The sequence below is a fragment of the Doryrhamphus excisus genome, linkage group LG2 (assembly GCF_037039965.1).
Source record: "Doryrhamphus excisus strain RoL-2023G ecotype Guam linkage group LG2, RoL_Dexc_Guam_v1.1, whole genome shotgun sequence".
In the NCBI taxonomy this organism is placed as follows: domain Eukaryota; kingdom Metazoa; phylum Chordata; class Actinopteri; order Syngnathiformes; family Syngnathidae; genus Doryrhamphus; species Doryrhamphus excisus.
The window spans coordinates 16,547,780-16,570,306 of record NC_136358.1 but is presented as its reverse complement, the minus strand read 5'-3'; the positions used below and the strand labels follow the sequence as shown (position 1 = coordinate 16,570,306).

General features: G+C 39.9%; 4 protein-coding genes and 1 long non-coding RNA gene across 6 annotated transcripts in view; 3 read left to right on the top strand and 2 right to left on the bottom strand.

Moving 5' to 3' along the window:
- LOC144902092 (uncharacterized) lies at positions 1-3,900 on the bottom strand. Its single transcript, XR_013630348.1, has 3 exons — positions 2,219-3,900; positions 1,918-2,068; positions 1-1,517 (listed from the first exon to the last, which is right to left on the bottom strand). It is a non-coding gene; the product is annotated as an uncharacterized LOC144902092 (long non-coding RNA).
- Positions 2,694-4,298, top strand: LOC131132080 (dnaJ homolog subfamily B member 9-like). The gene is made up of 3 exons (XM_058077322.2): positions 2,694-2,778; positions 3,071-3,321; positions 3,456-4,298. The coding sequence occupies exons 1-3, from the start codon at positions 2,696-2,698 to the stop codon at positions 3,884-3,886; spliced, it is 765 nt and encodes a 254-aa protein (XP_057933305.2). The 5' UTR covers positions 2,694-2,695; the 3' UTR covers positions 3,887-4,298.
- Positions 4,299-7,425: 3,127 nt separating this feature from the next.
- On the top strand, positions 7,426-11,912 carry LOC131132077 (aldo-keto reductase family 1 member B1-like). The gene is made up of 10 exons (XM_058077318.2): positions 7,426-7,540; positions 7,982-8,149; positions 8,675-8,791; positions 8,867-8,944; positions 9,026-9,148; positions 9,222-9,328; positions 9,460-9,541; positions 10,910-10,993; positions 11,552-11,634; positions 11,733-11,912. Exons 1-10 carry the CDS (start codon positions 7,466-7,468, stop codon positions 11,773-11,775), a joined length of 960 nt encoding a protein of 319 aa, XP_057933301.2. The 5' UTR covers positions 7,426-7,465; the 3' UTR covers positions 11,776-11,912.
- On the bottom strand, positions 11,757-16,530 carry LOC131132078 (aldo-keto reductase family 1 member B1-like). Of its 2 annotated transcripts, none has more exons than XM_078798982.1 (10): positions 16,195-16,213; positions 15,315-15,482; positions 15,101-15,217; positions 14,949-15,026; positions 14,657-14,779; positions 14,240-14,346; positions 14,075-14,156; positions 13,931-14,014; positions 13,785-13,867; positions 11,757-12,436 (listed from the first exon to the last, which is right to left on the bottom strand). In XM_078798982.1, exons 3-10 carry the CDS (start codon positions 15,122-15,124, stop codon positions 12,394-12,396), a joined length of 624 nt encoding a protein of 207 aa, XP_078655108.1. In that variant the 5' UTR covers positions 15,125-15,217; positions 15,315-15,482; positions 16,195-16,213; the 3' UTR covers positions 11,757-12,393. The 2 variants fall into 2 exon arrangements, with proteins under 2 accessions (XP_078655108.1, XP_057933302.2); XM_058077319.2 differs by lacking the exon at positions 16,195-16,213 and adding an exon at positions 16,374-16,530 and having other exon boundaries at positions 11,774-12,436.
- A 4,150-nt stretch (positions 16,531-20,680) lies between these two features.
- Positions 20,681-22,527, top strand: part of tfec (transcription factor EC) — a 37,813-nt gene continuing 35,966 nt past the window's right edge. Inside the window, exon 1 of the mRNA XM_078798963.1 lies at positions 20,681-20,720. The gene's annotated coding sequence lies outside the window, so the exon portion shown is untranslated. The remainder of the gene's footprint in view (positions 20,721-22,527) is intronic.

Sequence of the window (22,527 nt, the reverse complement as noted above, 5' to 3'; positions counted from 1 at the left end):
GTCAATTTAGCGAGAATGAAGCTTTATTTGTACCACCATATTTCAACAAAACATTGTTGGAAATTAAACATGTACTAAAGATATAAAAAAATGATTCATGGGTATATTAACGTAGTCAACTTTTACAAGATGTTGATCAGTTGTAACGTGACTGGTTAGTGCTAGTGTTGCACACATACATGTGTTTTAACAAGTCGAAAGTACGATGCGCAAAAAAGAGTTTGGTTTACCTAAACGATGACAGTATCAAGATAACATTTCGCATGACTCGTCACGTGGTGACTCTTGTCTCTGCTCTCATGGCTTGCTTTTAAACATTACCTAATGATTACGTAATTAATGGCGTATAGCATAATTTTTAAACTTTTCTCATTTTTGCATACTGCAATTAATCATTTGAGGATTGAATTGAACATGTGGGTCGCTGCAAAAGATTTTACAGTGGAAGTGGGCAAAGAACAGATTGCTGCGTACATCCAAACATGGCAGCTGAAGCCCTGCTGGATTTATAGTTTGGATTTACTCTACTGGACCGAAGAGGACGATCAGATATCCTACCACTACCATGCAAACTTCAGCACCATATCACAGCAGAAGCCCATTTCGACTGCTGCTGGCGTGCAATTTGTGGTGGAGGTATCCAAAGTTGCACCACAAACTGAGCCTGTGGAGGTGTACTTTCTTGTGGAGTCCAAAAGGCTTGTGCACACAGCTCGAAGGGCACACTTTGCAGAAAAATGGCTGTGGGACATTATTGAGACTAAGAATGAGCTAAGACAAGCAATGCATATGTGAATGATGTGGCCACGAGTGTATATATAAGTGTATATATAGCATGTACAAGAAACCAAGCCAACCTGTGTTAACCACGTGCTTCATTGTACAGTCCAAGTCCAAATACACTATAGGCCCGCTGTCCATCTGATTTGTGTTACTTTACTTGTGTACGTAAGCATTGATGTTCTGCCTAATTAAAAAAAATGTAAACAATACAATCATGTTGGCACAAGCACCATTAATATTGTCCAAATCATTACAATGTGAGCAACATGGATGATAAATATTCTTCCAACACTTTCTCTCGCTCTTTAAAAACACCTCCATCCCTCTTTAGTACCACCACCTCTGTCTCCAAAGAGTGGATTCTTGCCACAGAGTTCTCCACCCTGTCATCCAACTCCAAGATCTTTGCACGCAGGGTCGGGATTTTACTCCACAGCTCATCCCTAGCCATGTCCAGTCTGCAGTAAGAGTGTTCGTACATGGGAATTACGTGGTTTGCTGCAAGGGGTTCTCCCCAATAAATGATACGCAGCAGCTCATCATTTAGAGATGGTGTGAGAAACACCCCAAGATGGATGTTGGAGATCAGATCCAGTTCCTGCATTGGCTCAGTCTTCTGTGCATGATTTGTGAAGCCGGATGTGCTTTTTTTGATCATTCTGTGCAGAATAAGCGGCCACCTCCTGTCTGATCCAGTGTCCTCAAAATGTCTCTGGTCTTCTTTTGATGCTACCCTTAAGTAAAAGAGGACAGGTGGATTTAACATAGGGAAAACTACACTTTTTAAATTGAGACATGAACACACAGCTTTCTCTTTTCTGTGCAATATAAAAACAGATTAAAAAGAGGCAGCTAAGAATGCATGTAACGGGATGCACCTATAAAGTGTTCTGAAAAAAAAGTGCCAACAATGTTCCAATTACATCACGCTACAGCGACATTAACATTGTTACGCCAAAGAACTTTGTGACTGGCGTAGTGACACCACACCGGCTAGCTGCCTTATGGAGGTGGGCCTCATTAAGTGTATTAATTACATACCTCTTTTGGGCTGTTTTTATATCGGTAGAATGCACAGGAAATAGTTATATAATACGTGTTTCCCATAAACAAACTCACATATACTGTACATACATTTCCCTCAAGGAAAATGGTGGGGATGGCTGTGTTCTTAAGGTAGCGATGCCCCATCGAATTTCGAAGCAACTGGTGGTGAAATGAAATATTCACTACTGATGTCGACAGTCCAGTCCTCAATCCTTATCTTGGCCACTCATTTCTGAAACTTAAAATAGACAGTAGAAGAAGGGAACATGCATAAATGTATGCATTTTATTATTCACGCACACATCCGTTTTACACCCAATGAAAACAGGAAGTTCGTCTTTGAGCATCCGTTTATGCTACATCATAAACACGACGACTGTGTGCTTACGGGAGAAGCTGATTTTCTTGTTGTCTTGCCTGGATGTAGCTCCCTTGCGGTTCTTGCACACTTTATCGGCGCAGTAACTCGGCATAACAGGAGTGATACGCCATAAAAACGTTGACAGTACTGACGACTGGGTGACGAAAGTCCTAACTTCCGGCTTGGAAGTAAGACGGATATGATGTCACTGGTTACGTTTACAAACGACACCAGAGCTAAACGTACACGTCACACGTACATACTGTGAGGGTTATTTAAACATATTATAGTTAAAATCATGAAAAAATCACAATACTACTAAGCGAAAAAGCGTAAAAAAGCGTAGAATCTACGCATGTACTTGTACAATAGAGGTTTACATCGAGTGAGAGGCGAAGCATTTGTCTAGGTTTCTCAGCGTCCACGTGGTCTGTTTCAACCAATCACAGGGCAGTGAGTCACTGCCGACCAATGGCATTGCGAGTCGTGGTTCTCCGCTCAGGAATGCATTTCGTCAACAAAAGGTTAGCTTGTGGTTTCGCATCAGCTGGATCTGTCAGCCGCACCACCATCGCTCCTTTTGCGAGGTAATGTAATGGCAACTTTCCATCATTTATATCACAGGTTATTGCAAACAAATAGTTAGGAAGCAGTGTAGATTGTAGCGTGGGTAAATGTTCTCACTTTTTAGCTTAACTTGTCTTGCGCTTGTACACGTCATTAAGTTAGCTATACTTGTTTTTGTAATTTTGTAGGAGAGATTTATTGTATTTTCTATGCCGCTAATCTTCATCATTGTCGCGGGGGAATGAGAGTCGGGGTACGCCCTATATTGGTTGAATGTGACGTATTACTAACAAATCTTTCAACGTCCAACAGCCACCATAAAAGAAGCCCCCCCAACAAGGCAGCCATGGCCACAGTACAGTGTGTGTTACTACTTGCTCTTCACATTCTTCTCATCTCGGAGTTCATCCTGGCTAAGAGAGACTACTATGACATCCTGGGGGTGCCCAAGGACGCATCGGAGCGCCAAATCAAGAAGGCGTTCCATAAGCTTGCTTTAAAGTACCACCCTGACCGGAACAAGGGGCCGGACGCGGAGGCCAGGTTCAGAGAAATAGCGGAGGGTGAGTGTTTGGTCATTCCTGGTCGTTCCTCCCTGTTGTGTGTCAAAGTGGTTCTACCCCAGCTGTGTCTACAGATATACAATACCACCACCAGTGTGTGCATGTAATTATACTCTGACGTCTTTCCTTGACAGCATACGAGACGTTATCGGATGACAAGAGGCGGCAAGAGTACGACCAGTTTGGCCACGGCCCGACAGGACACGGCAGTGGCGGCGGCAGCTACAACTTCCGACAACACTACCAGTCGTTCAACTTTGACGACATCTTCAAAGACTTTGACCTTTTTGGTCAGCAGCAGCAGCATCATCAACACGTCCACTCCCACCACCATCAAGCACACCAGAAGAGGTTCTTCCGAGATGCCCCTGGGAACGAACAGCAGCAGAGGAGGCCTTTCAGAGGCGGACTGTTTGACGACATGTTTGAAGACTTGGAGAAAATGTTCTCCTTTAATGCGCACAGGACTGAAAACAGGTTCCAGGGCTCGTCGGCCAAGCAGCACTGCAGGACGGTGACGCAACGTAAGGGCAACATGGTGACCACCTTCACTGACTGCTCCTGAGAATAAAATAAAAGACATTATGCTTTTTGAAATTGAATGCTAATTTATATATTGAGTGTATGGAATTCATATTCCAGGAACAAACAAACAAAAAGCGGGCAGGCTTTCAAATCTCAGGAATTGGCATAAGCTTGTTTGCATTCTCTCCACACAGTGTGAAAAACATTTGCATAACAAGCACTTGTATTGTATTTTTGCTGTTTTTTTTTTTCAATGTTGATGTTTAAAAATACAAAAAAAACCTCAAGCTCATTAGTGAAGCTGACCTATTATGTGCAATACTCAGCACCTTCATGTCGCCTGTCGTTCATAGACTGAATATCATTGTCTAACATCTGCACTTTGTATGTGAATGTGTGTGTGTGTGTGTGTGTGTGTGAGATGATGCTTGAAGATGGAATAAAAGGTTGTAATAGCAAAGGAGTCTCGAGGTGTCTGATATCAGCTGACATTGGCATAAAAATGAGCAGCACACGTGGTAACGTGCTGCACAATGCAGCTTGCCAACTAGCAATCCGGAGATAAATTATTTCCGCCAAGCACATGCACCTCGCGCTAAATAAACAACCAAGTCACTATTGCATATTTTATTTGCAATAGTTTATTTGTGAAATGTATCTAGCGGCATCTCAGTGACTGTTTGGAAAATAGCATTGAGCGCTTGTGTAATTAAGCAACTTAAACAACAGTATAAAACACAAAATGGAAACAATAACAAAAACCTAAAGTAGGTTTTGGGTTTTGGCCCACTGTGCGATTGAGTCCTGATCTTTGTGGACAGTATTGAGAGTTTAAAGACCATGATGGCAGAGGCAGCACATGACTCTCTCTGACGATTTTGGAGCCACAGAAGACGTGTTGATGTCACCACCATCTAAGTCGATTATCTGCAGAAACTCTCCCACTACCTGATAAGAAATGACCCATTGATGAGGCGATAATGTAAACGCAAACTTTTGTGACGTACCTGCATTGTCCTGTAACAGCTCAGGAATGATTGCAATGAAATCGCGTGTCCTCCTTGCCTCAATTTTGTCATGTTTAAACGGGTATTTGTCTCAGCAATTCAACCATGAATTAGATGTATTTTGTATTATGATTATGGCTGGGAATATCCAGGTTTCTCACGATATGCTAGGATACGAAAACAAAACATAAACATAAACAAACAAAACAAACATCTTTTGTGTATCAAGTCGATCAAATTGACTTTTTTTGTGAAGCATAAGAAAAATAATTTTTTCATGTTGTATAGTAGTAGCGACATAATCACAGGAAAGCGACATAGGCTGACCCAGATAAGTAAAAAAAAAGCCATTCACTGAACAGAATGAACAATGCTGTCCTTTGGGTTTCTGGTGGGTCCATGATAATCATTATATCTGATTGGAACGCTGAGAAAGGTGATACCACCCAGACGGGTACTGTTGGCGGGCAGAGGCCCCACTCCATTACATCCCAACAATTGTTATTTGACATCACAAAAGAGCAAAACTCATGTCTCTGTATGGGCATGCCTCCTCTTTTAGAGGATAAATACACAGGATCTTGCACCGAGTTCTCGGCGCTGTCCCATTTGCGATTGATTCAATGCCATGAGAATTACAAAAAAAAAAAAAGACAAGAGAAGCTAACTACCGTGTAATAAAACTTTAGACAACTTGAATTGTACTGTCCTGGTCAGTTTACTGTTCTTGAGTTGAAGTTTTTAGGCTATTTTGTATTCTTTATTGTGTATTATTTTGAATTCTTAGCACATCGGAGAAAGTAACCAATACAAATTAGGGCTGTGAAAAGTAGTTTACCAATTACGTACACTTTTTTGGATGTACCCTATTTTCCGGTCCGTAAGACACACTTTTTTTCATAGGTTGGCTGTTCCTGCGACTTATACTCCAGAGAGACTTATAAATGAATTATAAATGAATTTTTGTGTTAGGACATCTTACACTTTCAGCCTGTTCTCTATTTTTTAGTGTTAGAATTTGCCTTCCAAGAGGATGTAATGTCTGTTTTGGTCAAGTTTGTAAAATATATTAACCGCAAAAAATGCGACTTATACTCCAGAGTGACTTATATATGTTTTTTTCTACCTAATTATGCATTTTTGGCCTTGTGCGACTTATACTCCGGGGCGACTTATAGTCCAGAAAATACAGAAATTAACAAATACACATCATGGCAGGCTACGCCTCTATTATAACGTTGTTCTGACCTGGGCTTTTTGATCTGAATTCTTATGAGAATTTCGTTTTTTGTGTAATTGCCACATAATTTCTATTTGTTTTCAAAAGATTTAAAGGCATTTCTTATGCGTTTTTGCGTCTTATGTGTTCTTTTATTGTTAGAACTTGCCTTCCAAGAGGATGTAATGTCTGTTTTGGTCAAGTTTGTAAAATAAATTATCCGCAAAAAATGCGACTTATACTCCAGTGCGACTTATATATATTTTTTTCTACCTAATTATGCATTTTTGGCATTGTGCGACTTATACTCCGGAGCGACTTATCGTCCAGAAAATACGGTAATTAATGATTACACATCATAGCAACCTCAACAGTCTGACTACCTCAACAGTCTGCCATATACCTGTACTACCTGGGCTTTTTTATCTGAATTCTTATGAGATTTTTGTTTTTTGTGTAATTGCCACATAATTTTTATTCGTTTTCAAATGATTTCAAGGCATTTTTCATGTGTTTTTATGACACCACACACTGCATTTTAAACTACCCTTCAAAAGTTTGGATACACTTTCGCATTCAGCAACATGAGGAAGTGCGTCCAAACTTGTGACTGGTATGGTGTTGGTAAGAGCATGCAGCATTTTGACAACAACACGCTAAATTAGCCCTGCCTAGCATTACCAATCACTGTGCAATGCAAACAAAACCCACCGCATTGATGCTATGGCCACTGTAGCGATTTTCATAGCAATTGGAGAGGGTAAATGCAACAAAACAAAAGAATGAAACATTGCAAATGAGCATAGGTGCTCACATGACCCAGGATGTTTGGGATTGGTTTGCCTTTGGGCCTTTCAGCTGCTTCTCCACGGGATTCCATGTCACAAAAAAAGAAAGGTCAACCAAAATGCCAAAGACATGAAGTTACCGTCTCCTGAGGTAATAAAATATATCATATTATTATATATGATATAAATGGCTGCTTTCGCAACACCCAATAACGTCCCCTCATGACATCAATGGACACTACAATAACATTTACATACACGGAGAATAACCCAATTTAACAGTTTTTTCCTTTCCAGCTACACATCCATGAGACAAAATGAGTAACTATGAATAAAGTTAAAGGTACATGAGATTGGGTTCACAAACATGCATCAATTTTATCATTGGAATAGAATCATAACAACAAAACATGGCCTATTAATTACACAAACTTAACTGTCTTAAGTGTTGTTTTTTCATGATGTCTTGTTAATAGCTCATCTTTATCTCCGCCTCCCGGTCAGCCCTCCCTTTGTCTGAATAAATAGCACCGCCACTCCCATGAGTGTATTGTGGATGCACCGCTATCACCTCCTCAATTCCTGCAGCTGTGAGGCTGAAGACCATGTCCAATGTGATTCCTGCCATTACCCTCAACAATGGCGCAGAGATGCCCTTTGTGGGTCTGGGGACGTGGAGGGTAAGCCTCACATTTTAATAATATTATTATATTAACTGCATTTGATAAAAAGGCTGATTTTTTAAAATGTATGTCTCGAGAAATTTAAAAAAAAGGCTTTCATGGTTAGCTGCATGGTGGAAAAAGTGGTTAGCAAGCAGGTCTCACAGCTAGGAGACCTGAGTTTGATTCCACCCTCGGCCACCTCTGTGTAGAGTTTGCATGTTCCCCGTGCATGCGTGGGTTTTCCTCCCACATTCCAAAAACATGCTAGCTTAATTTCCGACTCCAAATTGTCCATAGGTATGAATGTGAGTGTGAATGGTTGTTTGTCTATATGTGCCCTGTGATTGGCTGGCTAGCCACCAGTCCAGGGTGTACACCGCCTCTTAGGTAGAAAACGGTAGAAAATGAATGAATGCTTTCATGGTTTAAGAATTTGCGTTCTTGTGTATTCCGTAGGCCGAGGCAGGCCACGTCATTGAGGCGGTAAAAGAGTCCATAAACGCGGGTTACCGGCACATCGATGCTGCGTATGTGTACCAAAACGAGGACGAAGTCGGTGCTGGGATTCAAGCTATGACTGAGCAAGGAAATGTGACGAGGGAAAAGCTATTCATCGTTAGTAAGGTAAGTGATCACAAAATTAACCAACAATAATAATGACAAAAAAAAAAAAGGGCGGTGGCACGGCGGACTAGTGGTTAGCGCGCAAACCTCACAGCTAGGAGACCAGGGTTCAATTCCACCCTTGGCCATCTCTGTGTGGAGTTTGCATGTTCTCCCCGTGCATGTGTGGGTTTTCTCCGGGTACTCCGGTTTCCTCCCACATTCCAAAAACATGCTAGGTTAATTGGCGACTCCAAATTGTCCATAGGTATGAATGTGAGTGTGAATGGTTGTTTGTCTATATGTGCCCTGTGATTGGCTGGCCACCAGTCCAGGGTGTACCCCGCCTCTCGCCCAAAGACAGCTGGGATAGGCTCCAGCAGCCCCGCAACCCTCGTGAGGAAAAAGCGGTAAAAAATGAATGAATGAATGAAAAAAATGGCGGATACATCACAGCATATCATAACAAACACACCTAATAATCACCTGATTATTCATGCATCATCACGTTTTCATCTAAGCTGTGCTGATGTGGTTTTTCTACAGTTGTGGTGCACCTTCCATCTTCCATCGCTGGTAAGAAGGGTCTGTGAGAAGACTCTCAGCAACTTAAAACTGGACTACCTGGACCTGTATCTCATGCACTTCCCTATGGGCGTCAAGGTTTGAATTCACCAAAATAAAGAATCTACATAATAAACATTCTAATTTTAAGATTATTATTATAAAAACGTACAGGCCGGGGATGAGCTTTTCCCTCTGGATGAACACGAGCAGGTCATTCCCGACGGGAGCAGCTTCCTGGACACGTGGGAGGTAACTGGAGCGTCTCATCGCACAACACGAGCGTTAAATAAATAAACAAATGTGATGTGACAACTGATATGTGTTGAACAGGCTATGGAGGAGCTAGTGGACGCCGGTTTAGTCAAGGCTATCGGCGTGTCAAACTTTAACAAGCAACAAATCGAGGATTTACTCAACAAGCCGGGCCTCAAGTACAAGCCGGTCTTAAACCAGGTTACAAACCGAGACAAGGAAGTCATGAAATATGTGCACAATTACGACGAATTTAACGTGTATATGCTCGCAGATCGAGTGTCATCCATTCCTGAACCAGGAGAAACTGATCAATTATTGCCACTCAAAGAACATCTCCGTCACAGCTTACAGTCCTCTAGGGTCCCCGGACAGACCATGGTAGGACACCAGATTCCCTTTTATGAGATTTTACATAAAAAAAAAAGACTTTGCTTTGAAGAGTATGAATGTCTGAAATCAAACCTAGTAATATTTTCAACGTCAACTCATACTATTTTTCTCACTCCAAGGGCATTTGCAGATGAACCTTCGCTCCTGGAGGATGTTACAGTCAAGGAAATTGCTCAAAAGTACAAGAAGACTGCAGCACAGGTAAGAATCACACATACAACATCAATGCGGTAAGGCAGGGCATTCCAAAATGATTGCACGGAAGGTCACATATAGGAAAATTAAAGCATGCAAGGCCCACTTTGGGACTTTAATCCCATAATATTATAACTTTTGTTTGTCATATACAACTTTAACCATTTTTTTCCTTTATATTTCAACTCTATGCTACCAAAATGACATTTTTCCTCATCATATTATTAAAATTATATACAATAAAATAATATATATATATAAATATATATTATAATAATAAATAAAATATAATAAATAAATTTAAAAATAAAATACAATAAAATAATTATAAAAAGATATTATTATTATAATATATTATTATAATATTATTATTCTAGCAAAATGTACACTTTTGTCTCAATATTGTGACTTTATTCTCATAATATTACGACAATTTTTTTTCCCAATGACTTCAGCTTTGTTTTTTTTTCTTGTAACTATGACATTATTTTCTTTTTAACATTAAAAAACCCTTTTCCAAGTATTTTTATCAGTTGTTTTGATTGTTTCTCATCATATTAGTACTTTAAAAATAATAATCTATCTCTAATATTTCAACTTTATGCTATGAAAAAGACATTATATTATTCTTATAAAATTTGTTCATTTTCTCGATAGATGATAGAATATTTGACTATTTAAAAAACAAAGCTGTTTTTTTAAGTTTGAAAATGTTTTTGTTATTTTTTAGAATGTGCTGAAGGCTAATTTCATATATTGTGACTTTAGTCTCGTAAAATTACGGCAATTTTTTCTGTTTTTTTTTCCCCCAACGACTTCAGCTTTCTTTTTTCTTCTTGTAACTATGACATTATTTGCTTTTTAACATAAAAAAAACTTTTTTCCAAGCATTTTTATCAGTTGTTTTGATTGTTTCTCATCATATTAGTACTTTAAAAATAATAATCTATCTCTAATATTTCAACTTTATGCAATGAAAATGACATTATTATATTATTCTTATAAAATTAGGTCATTTTCTTGATAGATGATAGAATATTTGACTTTATTAAAAGAAATAAAGCTGTTTTTTTTTAAAGTTTTTTTAAGTTTTAAGTTTAAAAATGTTTTTGTTATATTTTTAGAATGTGCTGCAGGCCAATTTCATACAAACGGCCCCCAAGCCGCACTTTGGACACCCTGGCAGCAAAGCCTGAATATAGTGCAATACAGGCTAAATTCAAACAGATGTTAGTTTATCCTACATCGATTTCCCAAGAGAACCCAAATACGTTTCAGTTCGGAATGATCATACTTAGTTAACGTTCCCAATGGACCAAAAACATTCATCTCTGTGAAGTGCAAATTGAGAACCACTAAACTTACGCCCTCCAGGTTCTAATAAGGTTCCATATTCAACGTAACGTGACCGTCATCGCCAAGTCTGTGAAGCCCCATCGAATCAAGGAGAACCTTCAGGTATTCCCAACATCAAACTGTAAAATCCTACCTTTTTTTCCCCACCTTCTGCTGCTCTGTATGAACTGTATGCAGAATGTGAGGAACATCATCGACCTGGCAATTCATTTTCCACCTTCTGATGTGGTATCAGATGGCGCCTGTCTGTCAGAATGGCGTAAAAGTCAAATGGATTGGAACATCGATATGAATAAAATCTTCAATATCTAAACACTCTTTCAAACTTACTTGTTTGTTGCTATGCATTCTAAATGTTTTGTATTCTAAAATCAACACTTTCCACATTAATTCAATTACTACGCTGTCACCTACTAAACAACGCAGTGTGTAAATAGTTTGGTCACAGTACAAGGACTATGAGAACATGCAGCCCCGAAGGACATTTGTGGTGCTGAAATGAATTTGTGGCTCGGGGTGCAGAACATTGATTACACTCCCATCGGTGCGATCAATGACTACATGGAGATGATGTAAGGACATTTAGGACAGATTTGAACTACATTTAAAAAGGAAGGAGTCACATTTCCTGCTTTTTAAACTTAATCTTCTCTTATTTAGGTGTTTGACTTTGAGCTGAATGAGGAGGACATGAAGAGCCTGCTGAGTTTAAACAAGAATTGGAGAGGTTTCCCAATGTTATGGTGAGCAGATATCAGGTCAAAATGGCCACAAATCAGATACAGAGGAACCTCAGTCAGCAATGATGTCTTAACTTGCCTTATTTTCCTTTTCTCAACAGGGCCTCAAAACACAAAGATTATCCACTGAATGCTGAATACTAACGCTAGCCACTGGGTCATCCACTTTTATAGATTCATAAAGTTTATTTAATTGTATCATAGCCGTTTTGCTGCACAATGTGGGTCAGTATTAAATATACTACGTCTATATGTGAAATGAATATATCAATTCCTGGTGTTGTGATGCATCCTTCAATAAACACATTCTTCCCCAAAAATGATTACACACATTTTGCATCTTTCTTATACTGATTTTATTGTAGCATGCTCACAATTAAGAGCGATTTTCCGAATTAGCTTTTCTATTTACATTTAGTTGATTGTTCTTGGTTATTAAAATCATAAATTGGGCAACTTTGGCACATGAGAGAGGCAAAAAAAAAAGTGATTTCATACCAATGGCAAGTGCTAGCATTTTGTTAGTCCGAGATAAAACCGATCATCAAAAACGGATTACAAAATAGGAGTGCTTCTATTTATTTATTTTCAACAAAAAAGACTCAAACTAGAATTAATGGCTTTTGTGAATCTTTGGGGTTGAAAATAGGTGATGGAAGGCAGCTTTTTTAAGGCCACGTGTAACAGTAATGTGTTTGTGCTACAATAAAGCGGCTCGCCTTGAATAGGACATTCCAGCAACCGCTTGGGGAATTCTCCGGGTCAGAATTCACCTTGGAAAGGGTAGTCCTTGTGCTTCTTGTTGCTGGAAGCAAAAAAAACAAAACAGTGTTGTACAAAAACCAAATGAAACAAGTCATTTTTAGAAGAGCTGTCAAATTCATTCATCCTAACGAGGGTCGTGGGGGGTGCTGGAGCCTATCCCAGCTGTCTTCGGGCGAGAGGCGGGGTACACCCTGGACTGGCGGCCAGCCAATCACAGGGCACATATAGACAAACAACCATTCACACTCACATTCATACCTATGGACAATTTGGAGTCGCTAATTAACCTAGCATGTTTTTGGAATGTGGGAGGAAACCGGAGTACCGGAGAAAACCCACGCATGCACGGGGAGAACAAACTCCACACAGAGATTGCCGAGGGTGGAATTGAACCCTGGTCTCCTAGCTGTGAGGTTTGCGCGCTAACCACTAGACCGCCGTGCAGCCGGCTGTCAAATGATTACAAATTAATCTCCTATCAAATTAAATAATCTCAATTAATCACCATTTGCAGCGATGAGTGAAACATGGCCTTTTACTGTATTTAATAAACAAATAGACACTTATCTATCTAGCGTAGTTTCCGGTGTTTAAGCCATATGTGTCCATATCATTCATTACATGGCATATTATGGCATATGGTGACAGAGCCTTCTCCATCGCTGCCCCCACCCTTGGGAACTCTTCACTCCGTGCTTGACCTGACCTTCCCACTTTCAAAAAACAACTAAAAACCCACCTCTTTAAATCTGCTTTTAATGTCTAAACTTTTTATTCGGGACTGCTGTGCCCCGCCCCGACTCATGTTTTAACTGTGTATTAACAAATGAATGTTGTATTTTAATGTATCTTTTACTCTGTTTACTTGCTTTTATTCAACTCCGTTCTTCTGTAAAGTGTCTTTGAGTATTTTGAAAAGCGCTATACAAATAAAATGTATTATTATTATTATTATTATTATTATACACAAGTTTGTGAGGCCCAGGTAGCGCTTTACTTGACAGGAGCCAATCATGAGCCTTGTCAACTCATTGGAAATCGCAGATGGTCAGTACTCAATCTAACTGACTGATGATGTCACCTTATAAAGAATACTCAACTCATAATAAAGACTTTGTTATGTTCAGAGTCCTCGCTGTCGTCATGTGACAATAAGGAAGTGTCGCTCCGAGGAGGACTAGAGATGTGTTTGTGATTTAGAGGTAGACATTTGGTGTTGGGAGTTGAACTGCTGTTGATGTGTTGAGGTGAGAATAAAGTTATAGAAGAGCATCATCTCTGTCATTACAGAGAAGGATGGCTTGGCATGCATTAATTACACATAAATATCAACGTAATTAATGACATAAATTAGTGAATGTGCTACTTATTTTTATAGACAAACTCACATGAGAAAGGGGCAGACTCTCCAGTTGCGATTGAATCCTAAGATGGTCTTCATGTCATCTTCGTTTAGTTGGAAGTCAAACACCTGTAAATATGATTTTTTTTAACAAAAATGCATGACAAAAAAAAAAACGTTTTTTGTCGTTACCTGAAAATTCTCCTGGATACGGTGAGGGGTGATCGACTTGGGAATCACAATTACACTCCGCTCGATGTGGAAGCGGATCAGGACCTAGAAAGTGGACTTCACACATCAACGCCCACCACATTAAAATATATATTGACGCCTTACCTGAGCAGGTGTCTTCTTGTACTTATCAGCAATCGCCTTGATGCTGGGATGTTCCAAAAGGGATGGGTCATCTGGCTTAGCCCTGTCATGTATCAGAACGTCATCAATGCCTCGGGATTGCCATATTGTGATGCTGCATTAAAGAGACGCACTAGGCAAACCTACCAGGGTCTATCAGGGGAGCCGAGGGGGCTGTACGCAGTCACAGAGATTCCCTTGGAGTGACAGTAGCTGATCAGCTTATCTTGGGTCAGGAATGGGTGGCACTCCACCTTCGGGTACACGTATTAGCGTATACGTTATTGGGCATCGTATAATGGATCACATGCTTTGCAATGATTTGTACAACAACCGAAGGCCAGAAGGCTTCAATCTAATACTTGACAAGAGATTGATGGTAAACAAAGGGCTAAGCTAATTAGCCTTCCTTCAGTGTAAACAGCAACAGACAATTGCAATGGCAAATCACTGATTTCCCTTCTTGTAGACAGGATAATGGAATTAGGGCCTCTCTTTCCTCAGAGACCAAAGGACTGAGTTGTACTTATGGAAATAGAAACTGTATGTTTTAAGAAGATATACCTGGTTGGTAGCAGGCTTGTATTTAAGTCCCGGTTTGTTCAGGATCCGTTCGATCTGATCCTGGTTGAAATTGGAGATCCCAATCGCTTTGACCAACCCGGCATCCACCAGCTCCTCCATTCCCTAAAAACAACAAAAATCTGCATAGTAGAGGTGAAGTCGCCCGTGTTGCGATCCACTGAAAACAACTAAGGTGCTTCACAGGGCTCCGTACTAGAGCTGCCCAGTTCGATTAATAGCTCATAAGTATTCTAAACGGTGTTTTGTGTACTGTATTATTTCATGAAGTTACCTCCCATGTATCCAGGAAGTCTGAATTATCAGAAATCGAGTCACCGGCGCTGTCCGTCGGGAAAAGGTCACTGCCAGCCTGTGTCGAAATAAACAAAACTGAACTGTGACATTACTGAAGGATTAAAAAAACAAACAGTTTGCAGTGCTTACCTTTAATCCCATCGGCCAGTGCATCAGATACAAGTCCAGATAGTCCAGTTTTAGGTCACTCAGGGTTTTCTCACAACCTTGTCTCACAATGGATTTGTCATGGAAAGTGCACCAAAGCTAAAAAGCAAAAAAACAGGACATCACAACATACAGTCCACATGCTGAATCAGCACAGAAATTAGCTTTATGTATACAAAACAATAAAAAGTCTCACCTTGCTAACAATGAAAAGATCCTCCCGCTTGACCACTCCATCCTTGATTGCCGCCGCTATCCCTTCGCCGACTTCAACCTCGTTCTGGTAAACATATGCCCCATCGATGTGTCTGTATCCTGCAGAGATGGCTGCCTTCACTGCCTCTGACACTTTTCCAGGAGGAGACTAGTAAAGAGAGAAAACAAAATATAGTTGTTAACCAATGATGCCACAGTGAATGCAACATTACTGTATTGCCCGAAGGTATGACACTCCCAAGATGTTTACACAGACAAATTAGGAGAGAACATCTAATGCTATTGATGTGAGCCTGGAGTTTGTTTTGTTATTGGAAGGGAATGTCAACAAAGTTTTTAGTGCCATTGTGGAAACGTCAAGATAGTTCATTTAGCTTTAATCTAAAATGACTGAACAATGACACACACGCTAATATTCTTGGGAAACAGCCACAATCACATTTTTACAAAAAAAAAAATCACAGCTCAGTCAGTTAGCATCCAAAGTAGCAGCGACGTTGACGTACAGCAATCGATGCGGCGTCTATCTATGTCTATGTCTTTGGTAATTATGCCCAAAATATTGTCGTTTTCTACCTAGCAACACTGTCACTTCCACATCAAACTAAGTACATCGCAAATACCACCACTAGAGCAGTATTTACTGTCCACTGTACAGTACAATTGTCCATCTTAACATTTCAAGGCCTTTAAAGGCAGAACTAATTCGCTATTATTGTAGCACGCGCCAGCCACGACAATAAATCATGGAGGCTAATGTTGTCGAATTAGCTAAGGTCTGTTAGCTATAGCTACAAACACGTCAAAATACAATCACACACAGCCACAAACACACACAGCACCAACACTTATACACTTACAACGTGCACAGAGTGGTTTTATTCCTAAAAATACATCCTTATGAAATACAGTATATACTAAAGTGTACTTTCACAGAAAGATCGACACGCGTGACATATGTACATCTTGTGTTGCGTAATCAGAAAACGGAAGTATGTTTTCCCACTCAACCGAACGATTTTAGAAGGAGAGCACTCACTTTCCAGGTCCCCAAACCAACAATGGGCATTTGTGCACCAGTACTCAACTTCACGGACGTGGCCATTGCTGCTTCTTCTTCTTCAAGACGAGTGACTTCCTCCGCTACGGGTGTAGTATTAAAAGGCTGGCATCATCGATCGATTGGTCATGTCTCGCAGGTAGCCCGAGGCATGAAATCAGTGACAAGCGGAGAGTCCACTTAAATAAACACACAAAAGCAACCGTAAACGCCACCCGGATTAATTAAAAGAACATAAATTAAACATAAATTGAAATACTATAAATGATTATGCGATTTATCACGCCTGTTCAGTTTACTATACATCTAACATATGTACTTCCAAATATCACCACTAGAGGGAGACATTACCTCAAATAATGCATGGTAACAGGAGGCTCGTGATTATAAATAATAAGATTGTAACAATACTATATCAATCTAATCAAAAAAACAAAATATTACTAAAATAAACAATATACACACTAAAAACTAAATGAATTAAAAGTGCTATATTACTAAATAATTAGTAAAAGTTACATGGTTTAATCGTCATGTGATCATTTGACCTGATTGCACTTCTTTTTACGCCACATTAAAGTACAATGTATCACTGCTTCTTTTCTTTTTCTTCCTTTTCTAAATCAAGACTACACTTTGGCTCAAATCAGATAAAACCTCACAGCTCTGAGGACAAGATAAGACTTGATGAGAAAAGTGAAATATATATATATAATTTTTAAACATGCAAAGGCAGAAGTTCTAGGAGATGGTGTGCTGTGTACCTCACAATGGTTCTTGCTGAAAGCCCTCCCCTCCCAACTCCTCTGATCTTCTCCCCTGCTGGACGTCTGTTTCTCAGGCCTTTTCCTCGCTTCCTCTGATCTGACTTCAGACGGGCCTGCAAACTGTCAAAGTGGCTTCCAGAATCAAACACTGTCGCCATCAAAGAGCCGCAGGTAAACCAAGACGAACAGGAAGACGAAGACACAGCCACAAGACCGTGTTTTTGATTCCAGAGCTCTCTAGAGTTTGTTGCAGGCAAAGGTATCTATTAGAAGAAGAGGAAAAGGTCATGTGACCTTGCATTTGAAGACGATGATCCCCCTCTCAACAAATAAATCACGACATGTGCTATTTAATGGCCACAAGGGGTCGACAAAACAGTAAAAAAAACATCTTATTTTGCCAAATAGAACCAAAAAATAAAATTGGTTTACATTTTTCCCATAAGAAATCATGTAAATCCAATTAAAACGTTACAAAAAGCCAAAAATATTAGCCCAAAACATGTTTTTACAGTTCTACAATTATATTTTACATGCAGAAAACAAATCTATCAAATCTAAAAAAAATCTATTTAACAATAAATGAAAACAAGACAGGGGCTGCACGGCGGACAAGTGATTAGCATGCTGCCCTCACAGCGAGGAGACAAAGGTTCAATTCCACCCTCTGCCACCTCTGTGTGGAGTTTGCATGTTCTCCCCGTGCATGCGTGGGTTTTCTCCGGGTACTCCGGTTTCCTCCCACATTCCAAAAACATGCTAGGTTAATTAGCAATTTGTCCATAGGTATGAATGTGAGTGTGAATGGTTGTTTGTCTATATGTGCCCTGTGATTGGCTGGCCACCAGTCCAGGGTGTAGCCCGCCTCTCGCCTGAAGACAGCTGGGATAGGCTCCAGCATCTCCGCGACCCTCGTGAAGATAAGCGGTAGAAAATGAATGAATGAATGAATGAAAACAAGACGTATGCAAATTAAACTAAATGGAGAATGCACAAAAACCGAGGAAAAATTGCGGCGTACATTTTTGACATAAACCAAAAAAACATGCTAACCAGGGCGGACGCTAACCAAGGTTCCACTGTATCACTAAGCTGTGCATGGGTGTATTTTTCAAGTGCTTCCGCTCTAAAATAACACATTTTGTGAAGTGCGCGTGAGAAGAAGGGGCATCTCCTCTGATCACTTTTTGGGCTTGATTGAACACTTCTCTCAGAGGCGAGACTGCCGGAAGAAAAGCGACTAATGAAGTGCCTTTCAATATGCACACACACACACACACACTCGGCTGTTTGTTCCTCATCGAGAGAGAGAGAGTATGCTATTTTTACAGGCGATGGACGAGTGCCCATCCAGCCTCCTCCATATTGCTCCTTCATCAGCCGAACAAACACAATCAACACCAGTGGAGGATGACGACGTGCTCATGGCCATCATTATGCAGAAGACGGTAGGACCGCCAAAGTCACATTGCTGTCAAAATTTGAAAGTCAAGCCTTTATTTTTTAGTGCTGACAACAACATGCAACTGCATGTCGTCTCAATATAAACGGCAAGTTCATTTGCGGCTGTACGGTGGACGAGTGGTTAGCGTTCATGCCTCACAGCTAGAAGACCCGAGTTCGATTCCACCCCCGGGTTTCCTCCCACATTCCAAAAACATGCTAGGTTAATTGGCGACTCCAAATTGTCCATAGGTATGAATGTGAGTGTGAATGGTTGTTTGTCTATATGTGCCCTGTGATTGGCTGGCCCCCAGTCCAGGGTGTACCCCGCCTCTCGCCCGAAAACACCTGGGATAGGCTCCAGCACCCCCGTGACCCTCATGAGGATAAGCGGTAGAAAATGAATGAATAAATGAATGTATTAACCCAGGCTGCACGGTGAAAAGTGGTTAGCACACAGGCCTCACAACTAGGAGACCCGAGTTCAATTCCACCCTCAGCCATCTCTGTGTGGAGTTTGCATGTTCTCCCCGTGCATGCGTGGGTTTTCCCCGGGTACTCCGGTTTCCTCCCACATTCCAAAAACATGCTAGGTTAATTGGCAACTCCAAATTGTCCATAGGTATGAATGTGAGTGTGAATGGTTGTTTGTCTATATGTGCCCTGTGATTGGCTGGCCACCAGTCCAGGGTGTACCCCGCCTCTCACCCGAAGACAGCTAGGATAGGCTCCAGCATGCCCGCGACCCTTGTGAGGATAAGTGGTAGAAAATGAATGAATGAAGTTCGCATCGGAAAACAGCTCTCTATGACCACATGGTTATTGATTGGTTATCATGTTGGCAACACAGTCAGGAGATTGGGGGACGTTAGGGTTCGAATCTTCGTTTAGGTATTTCTGTGTGTGTAGTTTGTAGTTGGGTTTCCTTCCACATTCCAAAAACATGCATGTTAGCTTAATTGGACCCCGCCCTTCACATCTGAAATCAGCTGGGGTAGGCTCCAGCATATGGTTGAGGATGGAAGAACTGATTACATTTTGGATCACCGTCTGGATTCGGGGTTTTTTTGAAAGGATTCTTTATTATTGCGAGATAGGACCATTTTTGGTATTTGTGCATGAAAAATTACAGGTTCGACAAAATACCAAACACTGTGGAATCTGGAGTGGGTACTTGTATTTTCGAAAACTATGAAGCTAGATCTAGTATATATCCATTATTACGGAAAATTTGAACTGAACTGAACTGAACTAATGTTGATATCATGATGAATCCAATTGGTAATGGTTTTCCTCATTCATTCATTCATTCATTTTCTACTGTGGGACGTGCTGGAGCCTATCCCAGCTGTCTTCATGTCAACCATTCACACTCACATTCTTACCTATGGACAATTTGGAGTCGCCAATTAACCTAGCATGTTTTTAGAATGTGGGAGGAAACCCGAGGGTGGAATCGAACTTGGGTCTTCTAGCTGTGAGACATGAACGCTAACCACGCTTCCACCGTACAGCCGCAAATTAACTTGGCGTTTATGTTGAGACTCTTTTGGAATGTGGGGGGAAACCGGAGTACCCGGAGAAAACCCACGCATGCACGGGGAGAACATGCAAACCAAGGGTGGAATTGATCTCGGGTCTCCGAGCTGTAAGGTCTGCGCGCTAACCACTCGACCGCCATGCAGCCCGTTTTCCTCATCAAGGGTCTAAATATAAATCACAATATGGGAGAACCATGGCGGAGGTCTGCGTTCTCCGAGTGCTTTTCTCGTTTGCTTTTGTCAACCCGGCGACCACAGGAGACTCAGAATTGATTGGAGGACCATGTCGTGCCATCACGAGATGCCCCAAACATACAAAACGCGACTAAAACATGTGATTCGTGCAAAGGAAACAACAAACTGGCACCATGACTTGCCGGAGTCATCATCCTCATCACTATTTGGGTCAAGAATACGGGTCACTTCCCTTTGCACCCAGCTCCAAGGTGCCCGAAAAGAGGAAACTCACATGGGTTTAAATCTTGGGCCCTTTCACTTGCCCATCCTTGTCACAAAACGTAAACACTAGGTTCAAGTCCAGAAGAAACCCGTCAGCCAGCCTGCAAAAACTACAGGTAATGAATATCATTTTTTAATACATCAATGCTGCTTATTAAGTGTATTAGATGAACTGCCTTGTTATTATGTAACACCCACCTTTTCAAGCTTAGATTACCTTGCCTATAATAATGCATAGTGGAAAAATACTGTATTGTATATTATACTGTATATTATATTCACTACTGTATTATCTTCAACAAATATAATGAAAAATAGCATAAATATTGGAAAAATTGTAATTGGCAATAGTGTCATTATTATTATTGGAGGGTTTAATCCCATTCAATCATGTGGCAAATGGTATATACATACAGTATTCTCCCCAGTAGGATAATTAATATCAGCATGCAGTACTGGTTCAAGGTGAGGGGAATATCTAGGGTTTATATTTATTTTTGCCGTGCAAGGTCAGAATGACACAGCAGGAAAATCTTCCTCCTCAAAGTTCCCCATGCGTCTTATACTTCCTCATGTTAAGTCACCTGATTTTATTTACAATACGTTGAAGTTTGCTTCTCCAATCGTGCAGGCTGGCAGGCAATGTGGTCACACTGCTTGGATAAGAGATTCTTAAAGAAGAGTGTTTCTGATACTTTGTTGTACAAGTCAGATCGCCCTCTGTTGAGCTTGGATACACATGTAAGCCTCCATCTTGTCAAATTCATGCATTGATTTGTTGCTCTCTGTGTAATATAATATAATACAATACAATACAATACAATACAATATAATATAATATAATATAATATAATATAATATAATATAATATAATATAATATAATATAATAATAATATAATATAATATAATATATAATAATATAATATATATATAATATATATATTATATATATATTATATATATAATATATATATAATATATATTAATCTAGCTCTATATATATATAATGATGATGATGTCACATTTCCATTAAATACATTACATAGGCTGGAGGAAGTCATAGTGTTGAAAGTTTCTGCAAATGCTGATATGAGTGCACTCAATGAAGTGCACTCAGATGGTAGGTTCAACCCCCCCTGTGGATTTCATCAGGAAATGTGAAGAAACTATTACAAACAATTAGAATCATACAGAAAAATACATTTATGATAGTTAAATGGATAAATATGAAAATTTATCTTGTGTTTTTTTTTAAAACCAATTTTCATTGTGATGCTTCCCCTGACCGTACATCACTGGTCCAGCAGCACAGATTTTTATTTTATGGTTTTTTGTTTTGTTTTGTTTTTTGCACTGGGCACACAGTATTTGTTTTGCAATCTGGGGCCATCACCCATGTCTGAGTCATGCCTGATTTGCCAAGTCATACACACACGAGGAATTTATGTCACACCATCAAACAGGAAGGGAAGGAAACCACATTCCAAACGACACGCAAAGACAAGTCATGGAGGGGATTTAGCACCATCTTGTGGTTGGTTCGAAGATGACGTCTGCTCGCCAACGTGCTGCAACAACAACAAAAAAATATATAACTTAAATAAATAAAAATAATAATGGAATAATTCAAGCTACGAGGCAGCCGGTAATAAAGCACGTATGCACCAAAAATAATTCAAAAATTATAAATAAATTGTATATTTATTCCTCATGATTACAACTTACATAAAATAAATAAATAACAAATAAATACATTTATGGGTTGGGTAATATAAATATCACTAATTTTTGTGTATTTTTGAAAAGGTTGCTAAAATTAAATAAATGAATGCGTGGGGAACTGACCACTTCCATACAAAAATGTTGACAAAAAATGACAAAAAATACAATAAAATGACAAAGAAAGTCAAAAATGTAAAGCA